Consider the following 19168-nt stretch of genomic DNA (forward strand, 5'->3'; position numbering starts at 1 on the left):
TGTTTATACTGAGTAAAAAGAACTTCTCTCGAATCAGAGGTTTTGCAATTACATTTGTGTTTTACAGTAAAACAAAACTATATTGAGAAGTAATAAATCTGGTTTGGTTTACTGCATTCATCTCTGGAAAATGTAGCAACCTCCTCTTGAGGTTGCATCAGGAAGGAAAGTTTGGAAATTTTTGTGGCTTGACAGCTGACTTGACTTTTGACACATCTTGCTTTTCCAGCCACACAAATATGCAATTGTTTCAAACTAAAGGCTCATTAGATTCCTCATTCTCTGTGTGTTTATCTTTGTCTCTTTCTATTTCTCACCTGCCACAGGAGTGGGTCAAGTCTCTGAGTCGACTCAGATTGACCTCTCACCTTGATTCACTTTCATCACAGATCAATGCTCTTTTCTAAAACGATGGTAACAAAAATGCTCATTGGAAAAGTTTATTTACACGTACAGTGGGATGGAAAAGTTTGCTTCCCCCTTGAATATAGAGGGATGCTAGCTTAATCCTAAATGTTAGAACTGTAAATCCTAAACATCATAACAATCCATATTTAGCTAACATGGTTCATCAGAAGTAACAAAATTTTTTTGCATGTGGATCTGACAGGCTCGCTTGAAGGGATTGGGCGACCCCAAATTGGTGAGATATCGAGAGAGTGAGGTAAAGACGGGATCCAGATCCAGTGTGTGGCAGTCCAGCCTGCAGGACTAAACTTAAAGTTAGATTTAGGAAAGACACCTTAAGGAGGGCAGACGAGGTAGACAAAGCAGCCCAGAAACTTAATGGTTAGGTATCAGAGAGGCAGGTCGACAGGCAGGACAGGGCAGAGACTAAATCCAAAACCCAAATAATAGGACTAAATCAGCTCAAATTTGGCTTTTCAGTTTGTGCTGAGACAATATGGCACTGAATGAACAGTCAGAACTGGTTTAATTGATGCAAATATCCACAAGTATCCAGTGTTTTACATGCAGTGTTATTTTAATCTTTCTTTCTCATACAGGAACCACTACTACACTAAATGATGTCAGGATACTGCTTCACACACTCTTTGTGTTTCATTTCATTTGTGGTACAGTAGATGATGATTCAGACAGAAACCGAATCAATCAACACAAAGAGGAAACACAACCTTGAGGACAACTATGTCCCAAAAAAGCAATCGAAATCACAGCAGTCACTCTTGTTCTCAGCTCTTTACTGCAGTCCCCACCCAGAGGAAACGTATCAATCCAGGCTAAAACACATTAGCTACTAAAATGAAGGTGTACTTAAGCCTTTATACAGATTTACCCATTTGATATTATTATTAAATATACACTGAGTCATTTATCTATCTGTGACTACTTCATAATGTTCCATATAGCCTGTTCTTAGTAACTTGTACCAGTTGTAAAATGTTCAACTTTGAGTAAAAATAAATTAATATATATAAGGCAGAAATCCATTTTGTATGTTGTTCTTATTTATAATTATTACCTACAGTATGGTTTATCTGCACAGTCTTGCTTGTGCAGTACAAAGACTATTTCTCTGTTTCTAATGTTGGATTTATAACTGCTGCACCTTGTCTCTGCTTTCATCACTAACAGGACAGATGTTGCAAAACAATGTTGCACCATATTAACCAATTTGGCTGATAATATAAGGTTATGGCTTTAATAGCTGAAATAATGTCACTGTCAGATTTTATCGACTGTATCACTTTTCCAGCAGACTTTTTAAAACAGGAACCCTGTAAAGATTGGATCCTAAATTACCATTTTGTGCCTACAAGTCTGTGGCTAAGACAAGTATGTGTAAAAAAGTTCCTCACTGCTGTTTGTGTCAGTGGATAAGGGAATGTTCTGTAATTAAGTTTGGTAAATGAAATAAGCTTGATCTAAGATGAACTCATGGTTATATTTACAGATTGTTTTGTCCTTGACAACAAGCCAACAAATAGACGAATTTTCAGATGTGACTGATTTCCCTTGATCAAATCACCTTTCTAGCGTGCTAATAAAATCAGGATGAGCAGAGAGATATTGAATCATATAAGATTAGGACGATAATATTCTAAACTCATTGTTTGCTGCTGTTCTTCTTCTTCTGTAACAGGCACCCTTAGCATAAAATTACACAGGAGTCCATTTAAAAGGAGATTAAAGTTAGTGAAAAAGAGAACATTTGCATATGCTATATAATAGGTATGATTTGTCTCTCCAGAGCTAGCTAAATTGGACAACAGTGTATAAAGAACAAAATTGGGGGTGAAAGCAAATAGGACTGTGACCATGGCAACAATCACAACTGGTTTCTTATAAATGGCAGTAGAGGGGGGTGCAGTTGACACTACACACTTGATAATGATGGCTGCAGCCAGTCCAAAGGTGACAGCTCCCATCCCAAATATCACCTGTTGATTCACCAGGCTGGCAACTACACAGGACACGGCAAACAGAACAGTCAATAAAAACACCGCTGTGAAAACCCAACGCACTCTGGCTGCTTGCTGTGGGTGGTCCAGATATAGGAGGCACCCCAGAGCATTGAGGACATGAAGGTGCACTTCAAAGTATCTCATAAGTAACCACGTGAAGAAGACCTCATAGCAGTTTCCTTTAGAGTTGCATTGGGACCCAAAGAGCTTGAAAACCAAGACTAGTGCTGTGATTGTGGTCAGCGCATCCATCGAAATCATCATTTTGAAGAAGCCATGGATGTTTTGAACACCTGTGAGGTGGGAGTAACTGCCCGAGGTGCACAACTTGATGCCTTTAAAAAAATCGCTGACTGCCATGCGCTGGGACCAGAAGGCCCAGATGTAGCTGCCAAGCCCCAGCACTAAGTAGCCCAGAACAAGTCCTCCAGCCAAATATGGGTCTCCGACAACCCCGACAGGCCTGGGGATGGCTGATTCCCAGCTGTAGACTGAGCTGCTGACAAGATGGGTGGCGTTGTCCATGATGTGGTAGTCTAATGGTAGCTTTATTGATGGGTTAGAGAAAAAAGAAATGTTCTTAATAATAAATCATGATAGAGTACCGATCCTGTGTCCTAGGAATTACAGCATGTAGCACCAACTTGTTCTTAGTTAAGTTCAGACAGTGCTTTTTTCAGATAGTTCAGTATTAAGAACATTTTAAATAAAATTTACAGTATGTGCTACTGAAAATCGGTTGTATTTAAACCTAAATCATTGATGACAATGTTGTTTCAGTCCCAAAAAATCCCTAACCTGTTGGTTAGGGAACTAGAAATATCACTTTTTATAAAAATAGCCATTAAACAGTATATTTTTTCTTTACTCCCTGCAGACTACAGTAACTACATAATATCACAATCACAATACCCTTTACAGCTGACAAGCACTGAGGTAGCACATAAACATCATGTCACTTGAAAATATAGTATAAATTTCCGGTACAAATGTTTCATCTCTCTCTGTTGATGCTCAGGCACATTTAGCAGTACGTTGTATTTTATAAAAATTCAACACACTGTTGTTACATATTTAGAAGCTTTCAATTTTTTGAAAAAGGATAAATGAACATCAAACTTTCGGATAGAAAATGTGAAGACTAGTTCTTACCTGATGCACAGACTGTGATGACCTGCTGTTGACTGAAGAACTTTGTCTCTCTGTGCTATATATTTATAGACGGTCCATAACCTATAAAAGCAGGGCAGTCTGGCACACGCCTTCAACAAACATTTGTAGATACCCAGTGACTTTAAGGCGTTAAGAAGTTTAAATTTATGGTAAACCTAAAAAAAAAACTTAAATAAGCTGAAAGGGGAACTATGGTGCTTGGTCTGGTAAAAAAAAAAAAAAAAAAAAAAAAAAAATTAAATCTTCACAACATAAAATAACTGATTGTGAAATGTCAGTGGAACTATAATGGATTATGACATGTGAACTCCATAAAAACCATAAAAGTTTTATGGTGCATCTCACCATTGTGACATTCTGCTGACACACTATGAGACAGAACAACTAGGGCCACATTTGACCTGTATTTAATTGTTCCATTACGGTGTGAGTAAACATGAATTATGGTTTGACATCAAGACCTTTTGTGCACACAAACAGGCAAAAAAACAAAAAGTAGGTGACATCATGTACGATAAAAAAAAAACCCTTTACTGTAGGAGCACGAAATCGATATCAATGGCATTCGAGGAGGTTTTTCTTCTGTACAATACTAAAAACTAAAGATGATGCACTGCCTCCTTAAATGTTTGTAGCATTTTAAACCCCAGGGATAACTACATTTTCCCATTAAAAACACTTCCTACCACATCATGTTGTTCTATGATGACGGACTGTAGTAAACAATCAAGCGGGTCTTATTTCTCTTATCAGGGTCTCTGTACCTCAAGACTCCTCATGTGGTGGTTGGTTTTGGGTTACTGTGGTGCTAGACCAAACTGGCTGGTTTAGAGACCCATCTGTAAAACAGAGACATGATATTTCCAATCTGCTACCATACTTAAAAATAAAATATCTTTACTGATCAAATTGTGTTTTTTAATTCATCTGTGTGGTTAAAAGCTGTACGCAACAGTTAAATACATAGCTCCGACTTATAATTTTCAACCAACCAAACAAAAATGACATAAATGTTTCCCTTACCTGTAGCCGCATATTTATGGAGGTGTTTTTTGTTAAATTTTGTCTTTGGTTTCAAAGACACATGAATAATGATAATAGTGATAGTGATAATGAACTGCCTTGTGTATTTAACAGGATACATTTTTACAAGAAGTTTAAGGTTATATCAAAACAATGTCAGATTTAACTGGTCATGCTTTCAAAAAGACATGACCAGTATTTTGATCCAGCATCACTTTAGACGTTGAGGGTCTTTAAAATGAGAAATATATACTCACTGGCCAGAAGAGAGGTGGTTCTAAAGTTTTGGCCTCCCACATGCATTTGAAATAGGGTGGACAAAATATTAGAACCATCTCTTAAAATATAATGCACACAATATTACAGTAAAATTATCACCTGACAGTTCCAACTTAAAATGGAGAAATTTAGTTGTAAAATTAGAATTCATGGCAGAACTGCTGTATTGGATTGCATGAAATTGTATAGATATGCCTAATAAAGTGGGGAGTGAGTGTATGAAAGATTGAAGAGTTTACAGAACTATTTAGTGGAGAAAAAAATATTTATCACTGCTTTTAACATGAGTTTCTCTATTAACAAGCAGTAATAGTTTTAAATTTTGTTTTATGAATTACACTTACACTAGCAATGCTAGTGAAACATCAGTGCTGTGCCTGGAAAACAGCGTTCTTGCATCTTCAGGTCTCTTCAGGTGAGAGGTGAAACCAAATTCAAGGCAACTGCTCAACCCAAATTCCTCCCAGGAAGCAGGTTAAAACACCCTGGAACCATCCACATTATGAACTGAAATCTGCACTACTGTAAAATAAAGCAACCAATTAACCATTTCTTAATGTGCCGACAGAAGTATGTTGGAGCCACAGAGAAAGTAGACCACTGAAAACAAACTACAGTTCCTTTTAATTTTATTACAAAAACAAAAACAGGATTTTCAGAATTAACAGTACAACATATCTACTCAGAATGAACAAAAAAGACAAAAGGAGGACAAGTGCGAAGGAGCTGGTGTGTATGTGTGTGCCTGTCAATTTAAGTTTACAAAACCATTTAAAAAAAAAAAAAAAAAGAAAAGAGAAAAAAAAAGATGAATAATCAGAAGACATGTATCACCCCCCACCCTTTCCCATTAGAAAAAGACCTCTTTTCCATCCAATTTCCAGAATTTAACAAACACAGAAAACATGAGGAGAAAGTCAATGAGGCTGGAGGTGATCAGAAGTCAATTTCTTAGTTTTTATATAAAAACACTTGGCAGAGGATATGTCTAGGTCTAGATAAGTCTTTTCTTTTATCATCCATTAGTTAAGAAACTTATTTTTAAACAAAAAAAATAAACAATGCTTGCAATAAAAACCTATTTAAACACACATGCACACACATACACACAAACAAAACCCTGACAGTTGGATGGATGGAGATGGGGAGGTGGATAAAAAAAGAAATAAGGAATGGAGAGGGGAAAATAAAAAGTTAACAAATGAAGTGTGGGTGCACGACTGTCCTGCTGGTTCCGTCTCATTTCAACATGACACTTCACTGACCAACACAAAAATAAGGGGCTTCTACGTCTATATACACATACACGTGTGTAAGCGTGTGTGTGTTGTGTGAAGTGTATGAATCAAAAGAGCCAGTTGGGGTAGAAGGAGGGGCTGAGGGTCAACTAAGTTTGGCAGTATGTGTGTGTCTGTGCGAGATTTATTTAGGACCGTCGCTTCTTCTTGCTGGGTGGGGCTGATGACCTGCCCTTTCTCTTCCTGTTGGAGGTGTCCTCATCCTCATAGTGACTCTCTCTGTCAGCTACAGCAAAAGAGCAACAACAGTTATCCTTGTAACACATCATTGTTTTAATGTCAAACAAGCACAAGCATGAGCTATAGAAAGTCGCTATTTTGCCGAACAAAGGGTAAGTAAACCCCCCCGCCCCGCAATTATCTTGTAGCTTTGTGTTCTAACGAGCTAATGACTAACGTTAATGTTTTTGGGCCAGTAGCCACCAAGCGATGAAAACCAACTAACGTGTCAGCTCACGCCACTTTTGTTTGGGTGGACAAGTGGCACTTTAAACAATTAACAAAGACAACAGGAAAATGCAGAAGTTGGGAACTTAGGACTGTAGATATACAACCTGTAAACAAAGCAATGATAAAATTTTCACACATACTAGAACTACTGCTAATTAGGGAAACGTCCAATAAGATTTTATGCTGTTGCCATGGTAATACCTTGGTCTCTTTTTGTACACTGATACAATAACCTAAACAGCTAATAGAAGTGGTTTTCTGATTCAACATGCAAAACTATCTGAAAAACCACTGACAGGGTCTGATTAATGCCACAAGGCAATTATATACAGTGGAACGTATACAGGGATGTGGCTCTATAGCTTGTTAAAAGGGACACAGGTCCTTAGAAGGTTCCCAGCTTGAACCAGCACAGCCCAGAACTAGCAGCCAGTTTATGTTAGTTCAAAAACATTATTTGGGCCCAGTGTTGAAATCCCAGCACAAAGGGAAAAAGTGACAAAGGGACTTCATAATTTGCTGAAATGACTGTTTAAGATTAAGCTGCAGACAAACCTTTTCTGGCTTCTTCTTCCAGTTCATCCCAGTCTTTACCGCTTTCTTCTTCACTGCCCAGCGATGCACTGTAATCTACACATCAGAAAAGAGGAAGAACTTTCAAGTAAAGAAAATCGTTTTTCTTGAGAAGTTAATAACAAATGTTTATGCACTGTGGCAGACATGTGAAACATTCAGACTGCTGCTGTAAATGAAGAGAAGCTTTAAGTAATTAATTTGAAAATGCATTAAAACAATGAATGAGCTATTAAAATAGCTTCCAATGAACTTCCTGCAGATCAACTTAAGTCGTCTGTCCTCAGATGTCACATAACCAAAAAAGCTGGTGCTAACAATCATACCAGAGTCCTCTGTCTCTGAACTGTAATCTTCATCGCTATCTTCCTCTTCTTCCTCTTCTTCATCTGCTGATGGGTTAAATGTTTCATCCTCCATTTCTGACTCTGAATCTTCCTCTGCACCACTTCCCTGAGACAAAAATAAGATTAAGCAAAAAACAGTTATACACAAAAATCCATAATAAACAAAGATGAGCACAAAGATGAGCACACTAAACAACATCAGTTGTTTGTTAAAATATATGACTAAAGAGAAAACGAAAAATTGCATTTCTTTTGAGAATTATTTTAAGAAAAAGAAATAATCAGTTATTAAAAACTCTGTGCCACAGCGGAAACCTGATTTTGTAGTCTACTATGCTAGATGTACTATACCTCACTCTCTGGATCCAAGAAAGACCAGCCTCCTTGCTCGAAAAAGCCCTCTGGGTCATCAACAATGGTCTTCATGATCTTGGTCCAGTTCAGAGATTGGACTCCCTCTGTGTACTTTATGTCGCACGAGCTGAGAAAGAGACACATAATGCAAATATGCAAAAATGTGACATAATGATTTAAGCTCTGGCTGTGAAAAGAAACAGCTGATGCTATAATGTCACTCGGAATTAATTTTTTACTCTAAAAACATCATGGTAAATGAACCTTACTTGAGCCACTCCTTAATGGGGTCGAGTGAGTTGACGGGCACAGCGTTGATCATAGTGACTTTTTTGTTGTAGTCCTTGTAGATTATGACCACATCGAAATTCTTTAGGTGGAACTGCACACGCTCAAAGTGGACCAGCTCCACCTCATCCAGAGTCACGACAAATGGCGGCTAGAATTGAACAGAAAAGAAAACTCAGAAAAGGTTCTTTGCCAAAACTGGTCATTTTAATTACCAGTTTAAAGACAAGCCACCACTGATTATATTTGAGATGTTGCAGCAACAGTCAGAGGCTGATTCAGTTTGCTCACTCACCCATTCAGTAACATTGACAAGGGAACTGGAAGTGGGTTGTAGCAGGCAGGTACTCCTGTAGGGTGCACCCTGAAACCTGGATGCAGACAGCATCCAGCAAAAAAAATCAAAAAAAAAAAAAAAAAGCCTGTGGGTTGTTCAGTCTATCAGGTTCACATCCATGTTCCTCTAAGGAGGGACTAATCTTGTCTAATCTTTTCATGTGGTGCCTTAGCAAGTAAAAACACATTTGCCAAGCTAAATAAACATACCCTTATGTTGACATTCATTTCTACCTGTATCTATACAAGTCTGTTATACTGTGTTTCTGTTCCAAGTTTTCAAATTCCTCACCCAAGATCTCTGAAGGGCACCTCAAACTCCAGCTCCTCCTTAGTCAGGGTCTCCACCTTCTCAATAAAGTTCTTGAACGCCGACTTCAGCTTATGCCTCATTTCCCGCTCCATTTGCTCAGCGTATAGGTCGTCTCTGTCATGCATGTGTTGATGTTTGCCCAAATCTGTGGTGATCTCACCGACTTCTGTGTAGAACTGGACGTCCGTGTGGCGTCGCTTACCGAACATGATGGCGTTCTAGAGGAACAGCATGGTTGGGAAGGGGGAGAATATAAATAAGGGAGACATTAAAAATCAAAGATCAACGCCTTTCATCTTTTCCCTTCAGGGGTCGCTACAGCTTAACATATTTCGCACATTAATGTGGCATGTGTTTTTACAATGGATTCACTCCCTGCCGCAAACCTTCCATTTTTAAATCAGACTCACATGTTTGTATGATAAAACTAGGTTTGATACGGCGCTATTAAATCAAATACAGTTACAAGAAAAAGTATTACTTTACCATCTTCTTTGTCCAATTAATGGGTGTGTTCAGTAAAGATATGAAAAATCATGACTGTGTTTTATCAACTTAGTAATATTGTGTTGATTAGTGACTTCAGTGAAAATCAGATCACATGTACAGTACAGTAATGCACTGTATATTCACTACTTTGCTAGACGAGATCATTTTAGTTATAATTAAGTTGCAAATAACGTGTTCATGGTCAATAATTTTAGGGATTTTAAGACTCAAGCTTAAAATACAGTTTACTGATTTAGTTTAAAAAGGGAAAAAGCAAATAAGCGTATTAAAGTGTTTCTTTAAAAAGGGTAAAGCAAACTATGCTGTGGCAGTATTTATTTTTATTTTTTTATAGCGGATAAACTAATAAATGTACCTTGAGGTGGAAGTGCAGTACGATGATCATCTCCCCATCACACGGCTGGAAGATGGCGTGTTTAATGTTGTTGTAAAGAATGTCGACCTTATCACCACGGACTGATGTAAAACGGAAACCTTTGCAGAGAGATAAGAATGGTCATTTTAATAAAAGTCATATCAAGGCAGCTGTACATTTTAACAGACTGAATAACTGCCCGCTCACCATTAGTATGTGCCTCCAGTGATCCCTGCATCCTCTTTTGTGCAATGTTCGGTCTGATGTAGAGGTCTTTGAGTTTGGGATTGCTGCGGTTGAGGTTGATGACCAGTGAGTCTTGCTTGACGATGCCCTCCTTCTCCTTCTCTTCAGCCTCTCGTGTCTTGTAGCGCTTCTGCACCTCCTTGATGATGCGAAAAGCATTCTGCAGGTTAGTGGAGGGCACAGACAAGTCTCCTGGAGCCTTCAGGTTGGATGCTCGGTATGTGCTGAGAGGAAAGATGAGAAGAGTTGACAGAACTGTTAACACTATAATATTCACCCAGATAGAAGACAGATAAAAGGCTTGTGTAAAAAGTATGCCAGGATGATTTTAAACTTGAGAAAAGATAACAGTTGTATTTTAACAGATGCTGTTGAATACCATGAAGTTAGTTTTTGCAGTTGAGTTGCTCCCTCTAAAGTGAAAGGTGTGCGTCACTGAGACATAATTTGTCTAAATCTACAGTAAGTTTAGCCAAAAGTGCACAACTTTGAGGTGAAGAGAAATAATTGAGCATTGAATTTGACAGGAAATGCAGCAAATAAGTAACCATTTTTGAAATTGATAAAACTCACATTTCTTTAACAAATGTGGCATCTGGGTTGGGGAAGATATTGCCTTCCTGTCGCCCTAAAGAGCTGCCAGGAACGTAAAAGTTGATCCTTAGGTAAGTGTAGTCTCCTTCTACAGACATACTGATGTTCTAGACAAAAGAAGGCAACAGTAAAAGAAAAAGAAACCATGAATATGAAAGTATTATTAAAAAAAAATAAAGTCTTTAATCTGCAATTATTATGAAGAGAAATAAATAAATAAATAATTGAAAACCAAAACCTGGTAGACAGGTTGGGGCCTTTACCTTAATGGTGGCGATGTGGAACGGCGTGGGGATACCAAAAACTGGCATAACAACAGTCTCGTATTTCTTGTCGATGAAAATCTTCATGTCTCTTATGTCTTTTTCTCTGGGCATCTGAGAGATGTTCTTATAAGACACATTAGATTTTCTGGCCCTGAGATTAAAACAGAGTGCATTCCGTTAATGGCCACAAGCTTAAACATGAATTTACAAAGCTGCTGCCACCTACAGCTTCATTTAGGTTAAGAATGACAAAGATAAAAAAAACTTGGTCCTGGTCCAAACTGGTCTAATCCAAAAAGTCGAAAAAGGTTAACATTTGTTTAGTGGTCAGCAGATCGTAAGAGGGCAAGGATTCTTAGCTTGCCAAATTACAACAAACAGACATGCTACAACGGATTCTGTTCAAACCTGGATCTTCTGGTTCTACCTCATAGCACCACCTACAGACCCCACTCACTCACTTCTGAATTTGCTGCTCTCCTTTCTGCTCTGTTAAACGTCGCTTGGCTTCTTCATTCAATTGATTAGCCAACTCCTTTTGATGAGCCCGCCTCTTCTCCTCCGCCGTCATTTCATTCTGAGTTTAACAACAGACACTACTGAGTGACCTCATGGAAACACCAGAGCTAAAACTTTGCACGAGCAATGAAAAACTCAAAACATACATGCAGAATACAGACATGTGCTTCAACTTTGGATGGGAGGAAAAAACAAAACACAAAAGGACAACTCACTAAAAAGAAAAAACAAAACAAAACCTCATCAGCATGTCGATTTTAACAACTAAACCAATTGAGCTGATGATATTTTAGAAAAAACAACAACGGATACTTACCTTCCCAAGTAGCTGGTAGAGTACAAAGACATTTACACTCTTAGTTATTAACACACTGTTAAGGTGGAATAAAACACTAATCAACCAACGGTTCCATATTTGAAAACAACACACTTACTCTGGTTCTGTCTGCAAGCAGCGCTGCACTCCGAGCTCCCTTCCCCAGCAGCTCCTCAGCATCATCACCATCTTCCTCTTCATCCTCTTCATCATCATTCTAAGAAAACAAGCAAAATGCAAAGATATGTTCCAGTACATTTTTTGTTGCCCTGACTTGGGCTGCACTCTGTACTCACATATATGGTGTTGTAAAGCAGCTAAATTCACATTATAACAGTTATGTATACATATTTTGTATATTGGAAATGACAGACACTACACGTCTGAAATCTCTCCATTTAACATTGAAACTGAGGTGTACAATTTTATAATAAGGTTGCAGCTTAGACAATGCATACTACCCGAAAATCCTTTGTGCCCATCAAATATCATTCAAATATCCAAATATTGTGTTACCATTTTCATCCCATTTCTTAACTTGAATATCTTAGTTTGCTCATATTAAATGCTACAATTATCTGTAATCTGTTTAGGTTCAACTTGTTTGTGCGATTATTTACAAAAACTTAATTTACACAAGACACCTACCTTCAAGAAGATCCCCACATTTTTTATCTTTTTCTTGACTGGTGTAAGTACCGTAGCAGCTTCTTCCTGTTACAGAAACATCTCAGGCGGTTAGCTGTTTTGCATCTAGGTGTTATACATAGATCTAAAGTGGATTATAGTATACAGATGCCCAGCACATTTCTACCATAACAATAACAGATTCATTATTATTCACAACATGCAAATTTAAGCCCTTGAACAGGTCTTTTATTTATTTATTTTTTATTTTTTAAAAGGAGTTCCATTCAGAAAGTGCATCCCACCTCATTGATCTGTACTGTGTCACCAATAAACAAGGCGTATTTCTTCTGCTCTTCCTTCTTGGCATCTTTATTCACGAGGTCGGCAAAACCCAGACTGATACTCAACACCATGCCTGCAGGACACACACATACTGTTTATAAATTGATGCTCAAGTTCACAATGTCAGTGTGTGAATGTGCCAAATTTAAACTCTCATATATAACAGCATAAAGCATCCAACCTACATGCATCTTCATTTAATGAAAAAACTAGTACCTTGTGTCAAATACATAAAATCTCACCTTTTTTCAATTTATACTGGTTTTTAGTGTTCAAAACCAAGGAGCCTTCTCTGAACTCAATACCCATTGCAAATCTACAAGGAATAACAAATAAATTAAAAAATTACATTAGTGTGTAAATATGTGTGAGTACAATCAAAGTAAAAATGATGATTTTTGCATTTACCCAAGGTTTTTGGTCAGCTTTGGTAGGAGTTCAGGTTTCTCCTTCTTCACATATTCCACAACAGAGTTGTAGGCGTCACAAATTCTTACACCTGTGGAGGAAACAGAAAAAAAAACTAAATGTTATGTTCATCTTATTAATCTATGTTAATTTTTTCATTAATAGAAAACAGGTACTGCATCATTTATTGCAACAGTGCAATTCTGTTTACAATTGCACTGATTAACCAGATGTCATTTTAAGCAAAAAAGGGCAAATATCTGCTTCTTTCAGCTTTTAAAATGTTGCATGACAGTGTTTCATGATTTGTATACACATCTTATGGATACGATCTAGCAAATTGTAATATATGAAGAGAATTTTGTGCAGATTAGTGAGTGATGAATATATTTTCAAGTTGCTCGCTCATTTCCCAAATGGTTCCAAAACGATTTCCCCCTAAATCAAATTAGTGATACATAAGGTGAATATAATAATTATGATCTGGTAAATTAGAAAGCATTTAGATTATTGAAGATCACTAAAGACAAGTATACATTGTATCAACAAGTACCAAAGTCCCCCACACTACCACATGGATTTAAACCTACCATGTTTGAGTTCTTTGAGTAGCTCCTCTTCCACCTGCAGCAGGAAATTGTAGTTGTCCTGCATTTCCTGAGAGGGATCCACCATGAGGGTTCGCACAAGGTTAGAGCAGTACGACTTGTAACGGATCCCCATGGCACACGTAATGGCACCAAAGTGCATGTGGTTCTTATCGCTGGTACACACAGAATAATGCGTATTAAAAATGGTACAACAGTGAATTTTATGAGTAAGGAATATAGCTTCTCTCTATTTTAGCCTTATGGTGGAGTCAAAAGCCTGCAGTGAACCAGCTAGTTCTAAAACAGATCAGTAGGCAACACTGAAAACGGAATTTCAGGCATTTCCCAAATCAAGAATTATCCAACTGTCCTATACCACTGCTGCACCTGAATATAAAATGATGAAGCTTTATAAAGTTCAGAACAGGACTTCTTAATCCAGTAACTACAAACTGCAGTCTAACAACTGCACTTTGTTGTCCTGAGAAGAAAACAAGCCATTCACAAAAAACTAATGATCTTGAAATTTAAAAATCTGTGACGTGAGATAACATACGTAATAATGCCAAGACACTAGGTACACTCCAAAATAGATACAAAGTAATTAAAAGTACCAGACATGAAATAAACTACGGTGCTGACATAAAGCACTGGTTGACATTTAAAAGAATGAATATAGAAATAATTTAATATCACTAAATGCTCAAGAACCAGTTCTCCAGAACTTGCTCAAATTTAAGATGCTTTTAGGTAAATTAGACTCAGCAGTTGTACATACAGTCACACTATGTTTTAATTGGTTAACATTTGTAAACAAACTCACTAACATATAGGCCGCAGAGTCTCACAGAAGCCCAGACGTGTAACCCCCCCACCCCCCAAATCTCAACAACTTATTTTGCGTATATGTGTGTTGAAATGGGAATGGAACCGGGAAAAATGGAACGGAAAAGTAGAACATACATGAAACTCAGATCAGTGGACCACACATCAGCAAAGCATCCTGCCAAGGAACCAATCCTGCAGGTCTGAAACAGTATATCAGGTCCATTTTATCTTCGAAATCTGCGTTTACCTTTACAGATGCTAAGTGTTGTGAATTGCAGATAATGCGCATTAAATTTCTGGTTCCAGATCGTTGCCTCATTATTAGCAAATTGAGCTTCGTTTTATATGATACTGCCCTTTGTGGTCACGTATGTCTACTGTGCAAGTATAAAAGAAAAGTGCTAATGTATCTGAAGTCTGCATTGATATTTACTTGTATCAACAGAGTATAATTCTGGGTTTAGCTGGGCTGTCTCTCTGCGTTCTGTCCAGAGGAGCTATGACAAGCCCTGCCCCAAAAACATGCAGTCAGACGCATCATACATGCCGATATGTGGCAGACCAAATGTGTGCATGCGAAGTGTAAATGCACGGCACATGTAAATAGGATTATTTTCCTAAATCATTCACTCTTTCATATAGCAATCAATTAAAATACGATTTAACAATCAACAGTATTTTTCAACAATATAATTTACCTATTGTGACTACATACCAAGTCTTAGCAAACCAATAGGGAAAATCCTCAGTACAGCGGAGCAAAACTTCAACATAAGATAAATTACATATAAAGTTTTTCCACAGAGAAGCTAAGTTGAACAAAATGTCCAGTAAAATAACAAAATAAACAGCATTCTCCAAAACATGCTACGGTGTGAGCTACCTTACGACGCTGAACTTGAGGCTGTAGTTTCCTCCACTCTGGATGATGGGAGGGTAACACATCTCCACCGTTGAGGGATCAGCACCACCCAAGTACTTCTTCTCCTCGATGGCTTTCTCCACTGACTCTGCAAGCTTACTGTGACGCACTTTCTGTGAGGGAGGGGGGGGAACAAGACAAATGGTTTAGTAGGGGGGCTTACATTTAAAAAGGATACATTTCTGCACACTAATGAATGTCTGCCATCAGTGTTCCACATAATATTTAATTCAGTTCTACAATGATCAAAACATAAAAAACAAAAAGAAAAAAGAAATAAATAACTAATAAGACAATAAATAACTTGACAATTTATTTATTTATTTTTTTAAAAACTCAAGCCAGCGAAAGTCCCAGTATGGAAATCATTTGTTTAGGGTTCTTTCTCATCCTCACCTCATCTGCATCAACGATCTCCATGACGCGCTCTTTGAAGAACTTTGAGTAAACCTCACTTGTGATGCCTGCTGCCTTCTTCATCAGACTGAGCTCCCCGTCCTCCTTCACTGCCATTGTGTATGCGACCACAGCGCTGATGTCCACCTGCAGGCAGAGGGGCAACAAAAGAGTTTGAACTGGTGAGAAAGACTCTTTACAGTTCTAATAATGTTGCATCAAGACACTTTTTGGACTACAGCTTACCTTTTCCAGTCCCTCTGCAGTGAGTGTGTCATTCCAGCTTTTCATGTACTCTCCGGGGAATTTGTCCTTGCTGAAGATTCCAACTGTCTTTCCTTCTTTGCTCCCCCTGATTGCCTCAATCATTTTGTCAAAGTTGGCCTTGTTGCTTTCATTCTGTTGGACACAAAACAATGGCAAAAAGTAATTCACTGTTAATTAATTCAATGTTGTTTTGTTGACAACAACAACAACATCATGTACAAATGTCCTTGATAGGGTTTCTTCAGGTTTATTCATGGTAAATGTTCATATTTTATCATAAAATTTTCAATTACTTTCTAACAGCATCAAAAGGATTAATCATCATCCTGCATCCACAATCCAACTTTTGAAGATGACTGTTGTCTACCAACAGCCTGAAACTGGATACAAAACATTACTGCACGTAGGCTGGAAGGTGGACTTTAGTCAATAATTTTGTTGTTGGAAAGCTTTAATAACTGAGAAAACTGTTCAGTGTTTCTGTAATCTTTATAGCTTCAATCTGTTTTAAGAGAGATACTCATTTAAAAATAATGACAAAGTTACAATGTATGTAAAGCCTGATAAAGTCAGACATAAGAAACATCTGTACGCAGCATGAATCCTTTGTGTGTGTAATACATGCGCTCACACACAATGTTTATTTCAAATCGTTTTTTTGAACTCTTGATTACAAACAGATTCCTTTTTCAGACAAGCTCAATCTCAATAATTGTGTGATATGTTACCTTTTCTCTGGTGAGCAGAGTTATGGGCGGGACACCGTTTGCATTCTCATTGCCTTTTGTTATAGCCACCTGTTTAAGGAAATCAACCTTCTTCTTGCTGGCAAGGAAGATAATTTTGGTGTCACAAAACACCATGATGGTGTCAGTCAATTCATAGCCGAAAAGCCACGTCTGATAAAAAGAAAAAACATAAACAAAGAGTGAATTAATTCAAGAATTTCAAAAACCAGATGTACAGCGAGTACCTGATTTGTATAACTCTGAACAAGCTTTCATATTCCTAAAGGCATATGTTAAAGTGTTACTTGACAGTCATACAATCATAATGTGACAGGTTATAAACAAAATACAGAGAGTAAATACACAATGCATGCAAATCGGTTAAATGTCAAAGGTGATACAGGATATTTGCCAAGTATGTAAGTAACAAGCTTTGTCAGGACATTTTCATAATTACACTGAAGCAAAAACAAGGTATACAGGGTTCCTACACAGTGAGAAACTGTCAGTTTGTTGTGCATATCATGCAGGCCCTACACGTTAAGGACCAGGCTTGGCATTCTCTTAGATTTCCCATGCTGCTTTAGCTGGGATCTTTACCTGTATGGCTGTGGATTTGGCATACACAATTTCCTCGTCCACTCCAACAGACACCACAATAGCGTCAACTTTGCCAAATTCATCTTCTCCTTTCTGGAAATAACATGAAAAGCAACACACAAATTTAGATACACATAAAAATGAAAAAATATATGTATTACAAGTGGACAATGAGGTCTTCCTACTACGTCCAAAGTAGTGCTTTGGAGAAATACTTTTGGACAAAGAGTGCTGGTATAAATTATTACATCAATGGCCCTGGTGTGAGGAGAAAGGTAACTCATTTTATGAGCATGCTAAAAGGTTGCTGCTGTGCAACTCTCATTGCTTCATCAGCACCTGATGCTGCATCCCCTGGCAGGGTATAAGGTGGGCTTCAAATCTGATAAAGCTAACTAAAGTCTTAAATGACAGGAAACAGTTCAGAATCAGAAATGTTCAGAATGTTTATTCCCAGGCACAGTTGAGAACACTTAACAGTATTAAGAATTTGTCTTGGTGTCACTTATGACACATGTAACAATGAGCGACATCTGCGTGATAGGAAACCTCACTAAGCAACATGTTAAAAACTTCCCGACAACCTCCACACTTAAAAAGTAGCTACGTTGTTACGCAAGTCAGTTAGACACACTCAACATTTGATAAAAAGTAACACATATTCAGGACCTGCAAGCATCCTGCACATGCTACTAGGATGCAGGCGTCATTCTGATGCTAATTAGCCTGCTAACATTAGCATTTAGCTAATGCAACCTGACAGTAATGTTAATCAGCTCGGCTGTTAGCAAAACGTCAAGTACAGCGATGGCGACCTATGCTTTTGATCACTTTCGGCTGGTTGATTTATTTAATTATTTATTTATTTATCAAACACGGGCTCACTAAACGGTTAGCTGCTGGCTAGTAAGTTAGCTTGAATACAAACTTACTGGCTAGCAGGCTAGCTAACGTGGTGAATGGGGTGATTTGTTTGCCAACATAAGGTAGCTAGCCAGTTTATCGGTTTGAAAATACTGGCGAAACGTCTTCAAGACACGTCAAGTTGGAAAGAGTTTCCATGAAAACAAAGTTAGTCAACTGGGCGAGAACTGTGGCCTATTCCCTGTGGTTGCAGGTGGTGGGAAAACATCACGGTCCACGCCGACTGAGTCAACTCGGTGACAGAAAAACGCGGCTAAGTTAGCGGCTGGTATCTTCCAGCAGAGAAAAATGTCTGCACATTTCAGAATTAAACACGCGCTTCACGTTACCCAGTTTTACCTTCCAGTTGCTGTAGAGCCTCTTGATCCGGCGGTAGTACGCTTCCTTGTCCAGGTTTACTGCCATGGTCAGTCCTCTGCTGCAAACTCCAGCTCCCGGCTTCGCTTCTTAGCAGGCCGGATGATGATGATGATGATGATGATCCGTGTCAACTAATAACAACGCACTTTCTTTCCACGCCTGCTGTGACAACACTACGAGATGCTGCTGCTGCTGCTTCTTTTGTAATTTCACTACAGTGGTCTTTTCCTCTGAGAAGTCATTTACAAATAAACCACGAAAAAAACATAATAAAAACCCATCCGATTAAAATATGCAAAATTATTAAAAATATATAATTTCTTCCCGTTTTCCTCTCAACACACGACCACGCATACACCAATCTGTCGTAATTAAGTCCTCAGATCACCCTCCTCCTTCTCTTCCTGTGCTTCTTTTCGCTCTCCCTCCCCCTCCGAGACTTCACATACCAGCTTTTTATGATAAACAAACATCATTTAAAGCCACAAATACGCCTAACTGAACCTT

At 38.1% G+C, this 19168-nt stretch overlaps 2 protein-coding genes across 2 annotated transcripts; both read right to left on the reverse strand.

Annotated features, from left to right (window-relative positions):
- Positions 1-915: 915 nt before the first annotated feature.
- Positions 916-3712, reverse strand: LOC137138209 (uncharacterized). The gene is made up of 2 exons (XM_067525241.1): positions 3579-3712; positions 916-2972 (listed from the first exon to the last, which is right to left on the reverse strand). The coding sequence occupies exon 2, from the start codon at positions 2949-2951 to the stop codon at positions 2037-2039; it is 915 nt and encodes a 304-aa protein (XP_067381342.1). The 5' UTR covers positions 2952-2972; positions 3579-3712; the 3' UTR covers positions 916-2036.
- Positions 3713-5506: 1794 nt separating this feature from the next.
- On the reverse strand, positions 5507-19064 carry supt16h (SPT16 homolog, facilitates chromatin remodeling subunit). The gene is made up of 24 exons (XM_067525425.1): positions 18641-19064; positions 17378-17470; positions 16778-16948; positions 16029-16181; positions 15783-15929; positions 15348-15499; positions 13637-13809; positions 13047-13137; positions 12881-12954; positions 12599-12711; positions 12315-12380; positions 11785-11883; positions 11293-11408; positions 10829-10982; positions 10545-10672; positions 9933-10195; positions 9726-9844; positions 8840-9078; positions 8507-8582; positions 8193-8362; positions 7921-8050; positions 7549-7675; positions 7205-7279; positions 5507-6425 (listed from the first exon to the last, which is right to left on the reverse strand). The coding sequence occupies exons 1-24, from the start codon at positions 18704-18706 to the stop codon at positions 6328-6330; spliced, it is 3093 nt and encodes a 1030-aa protein (XP_067381526.1). The 5' UTR covers positions 18707-19064; the 3' UTR covers positions 5507-6327.
- Positions 19065-19168: the final 104 nt, after the last annotated feature.

The sequence above is a fragment of the Channa argus genome, chromosome 12 (assembly GCF_033026475.1).
Source record: "Channa argus isolate prfri chromosome 12, Channa argus male v1.0, whole genome shotgun sequence".
NCBI classification, from domain to species: domain Eukaryota; kingdom Metazoa; phylum Chordata; class Actinopteri; order Anabantiformes; family Channidae; genus Channa; species Channa argus.

Bases quoted from the DNA above. Each gene is read 5' to 3' on its own strand.
- LOC137138209 (XM_067525241.1), bottom strand. From the start codon at position 2,951: ATGGACAACGCCACCCATCTTGTCAGCAGCTCAGTCTACAGCTGGGAA.
- supt16h (XM_067525425.1), bottom strand. From the start codon at position 18,706: ATGGCAGTAAACCTGGACAAGGAAGCGTACTACCGCCGGATCAAGAGG. The intron at 12,712-12,880 runs GTGAGATTTTAT...TGTGTCCTGCAG, and splicing joins CCAGTATAAATTGAAAAAAG to GCATGGTGTTGAGTATCAGT. The intron at 12,381-12,598 runs GTGGGATGCACT...TTTCTGTAACAG, and splicing joins ACACAGTACAGATCAATGAG to GAAGAAGCTGCTACGGTACT.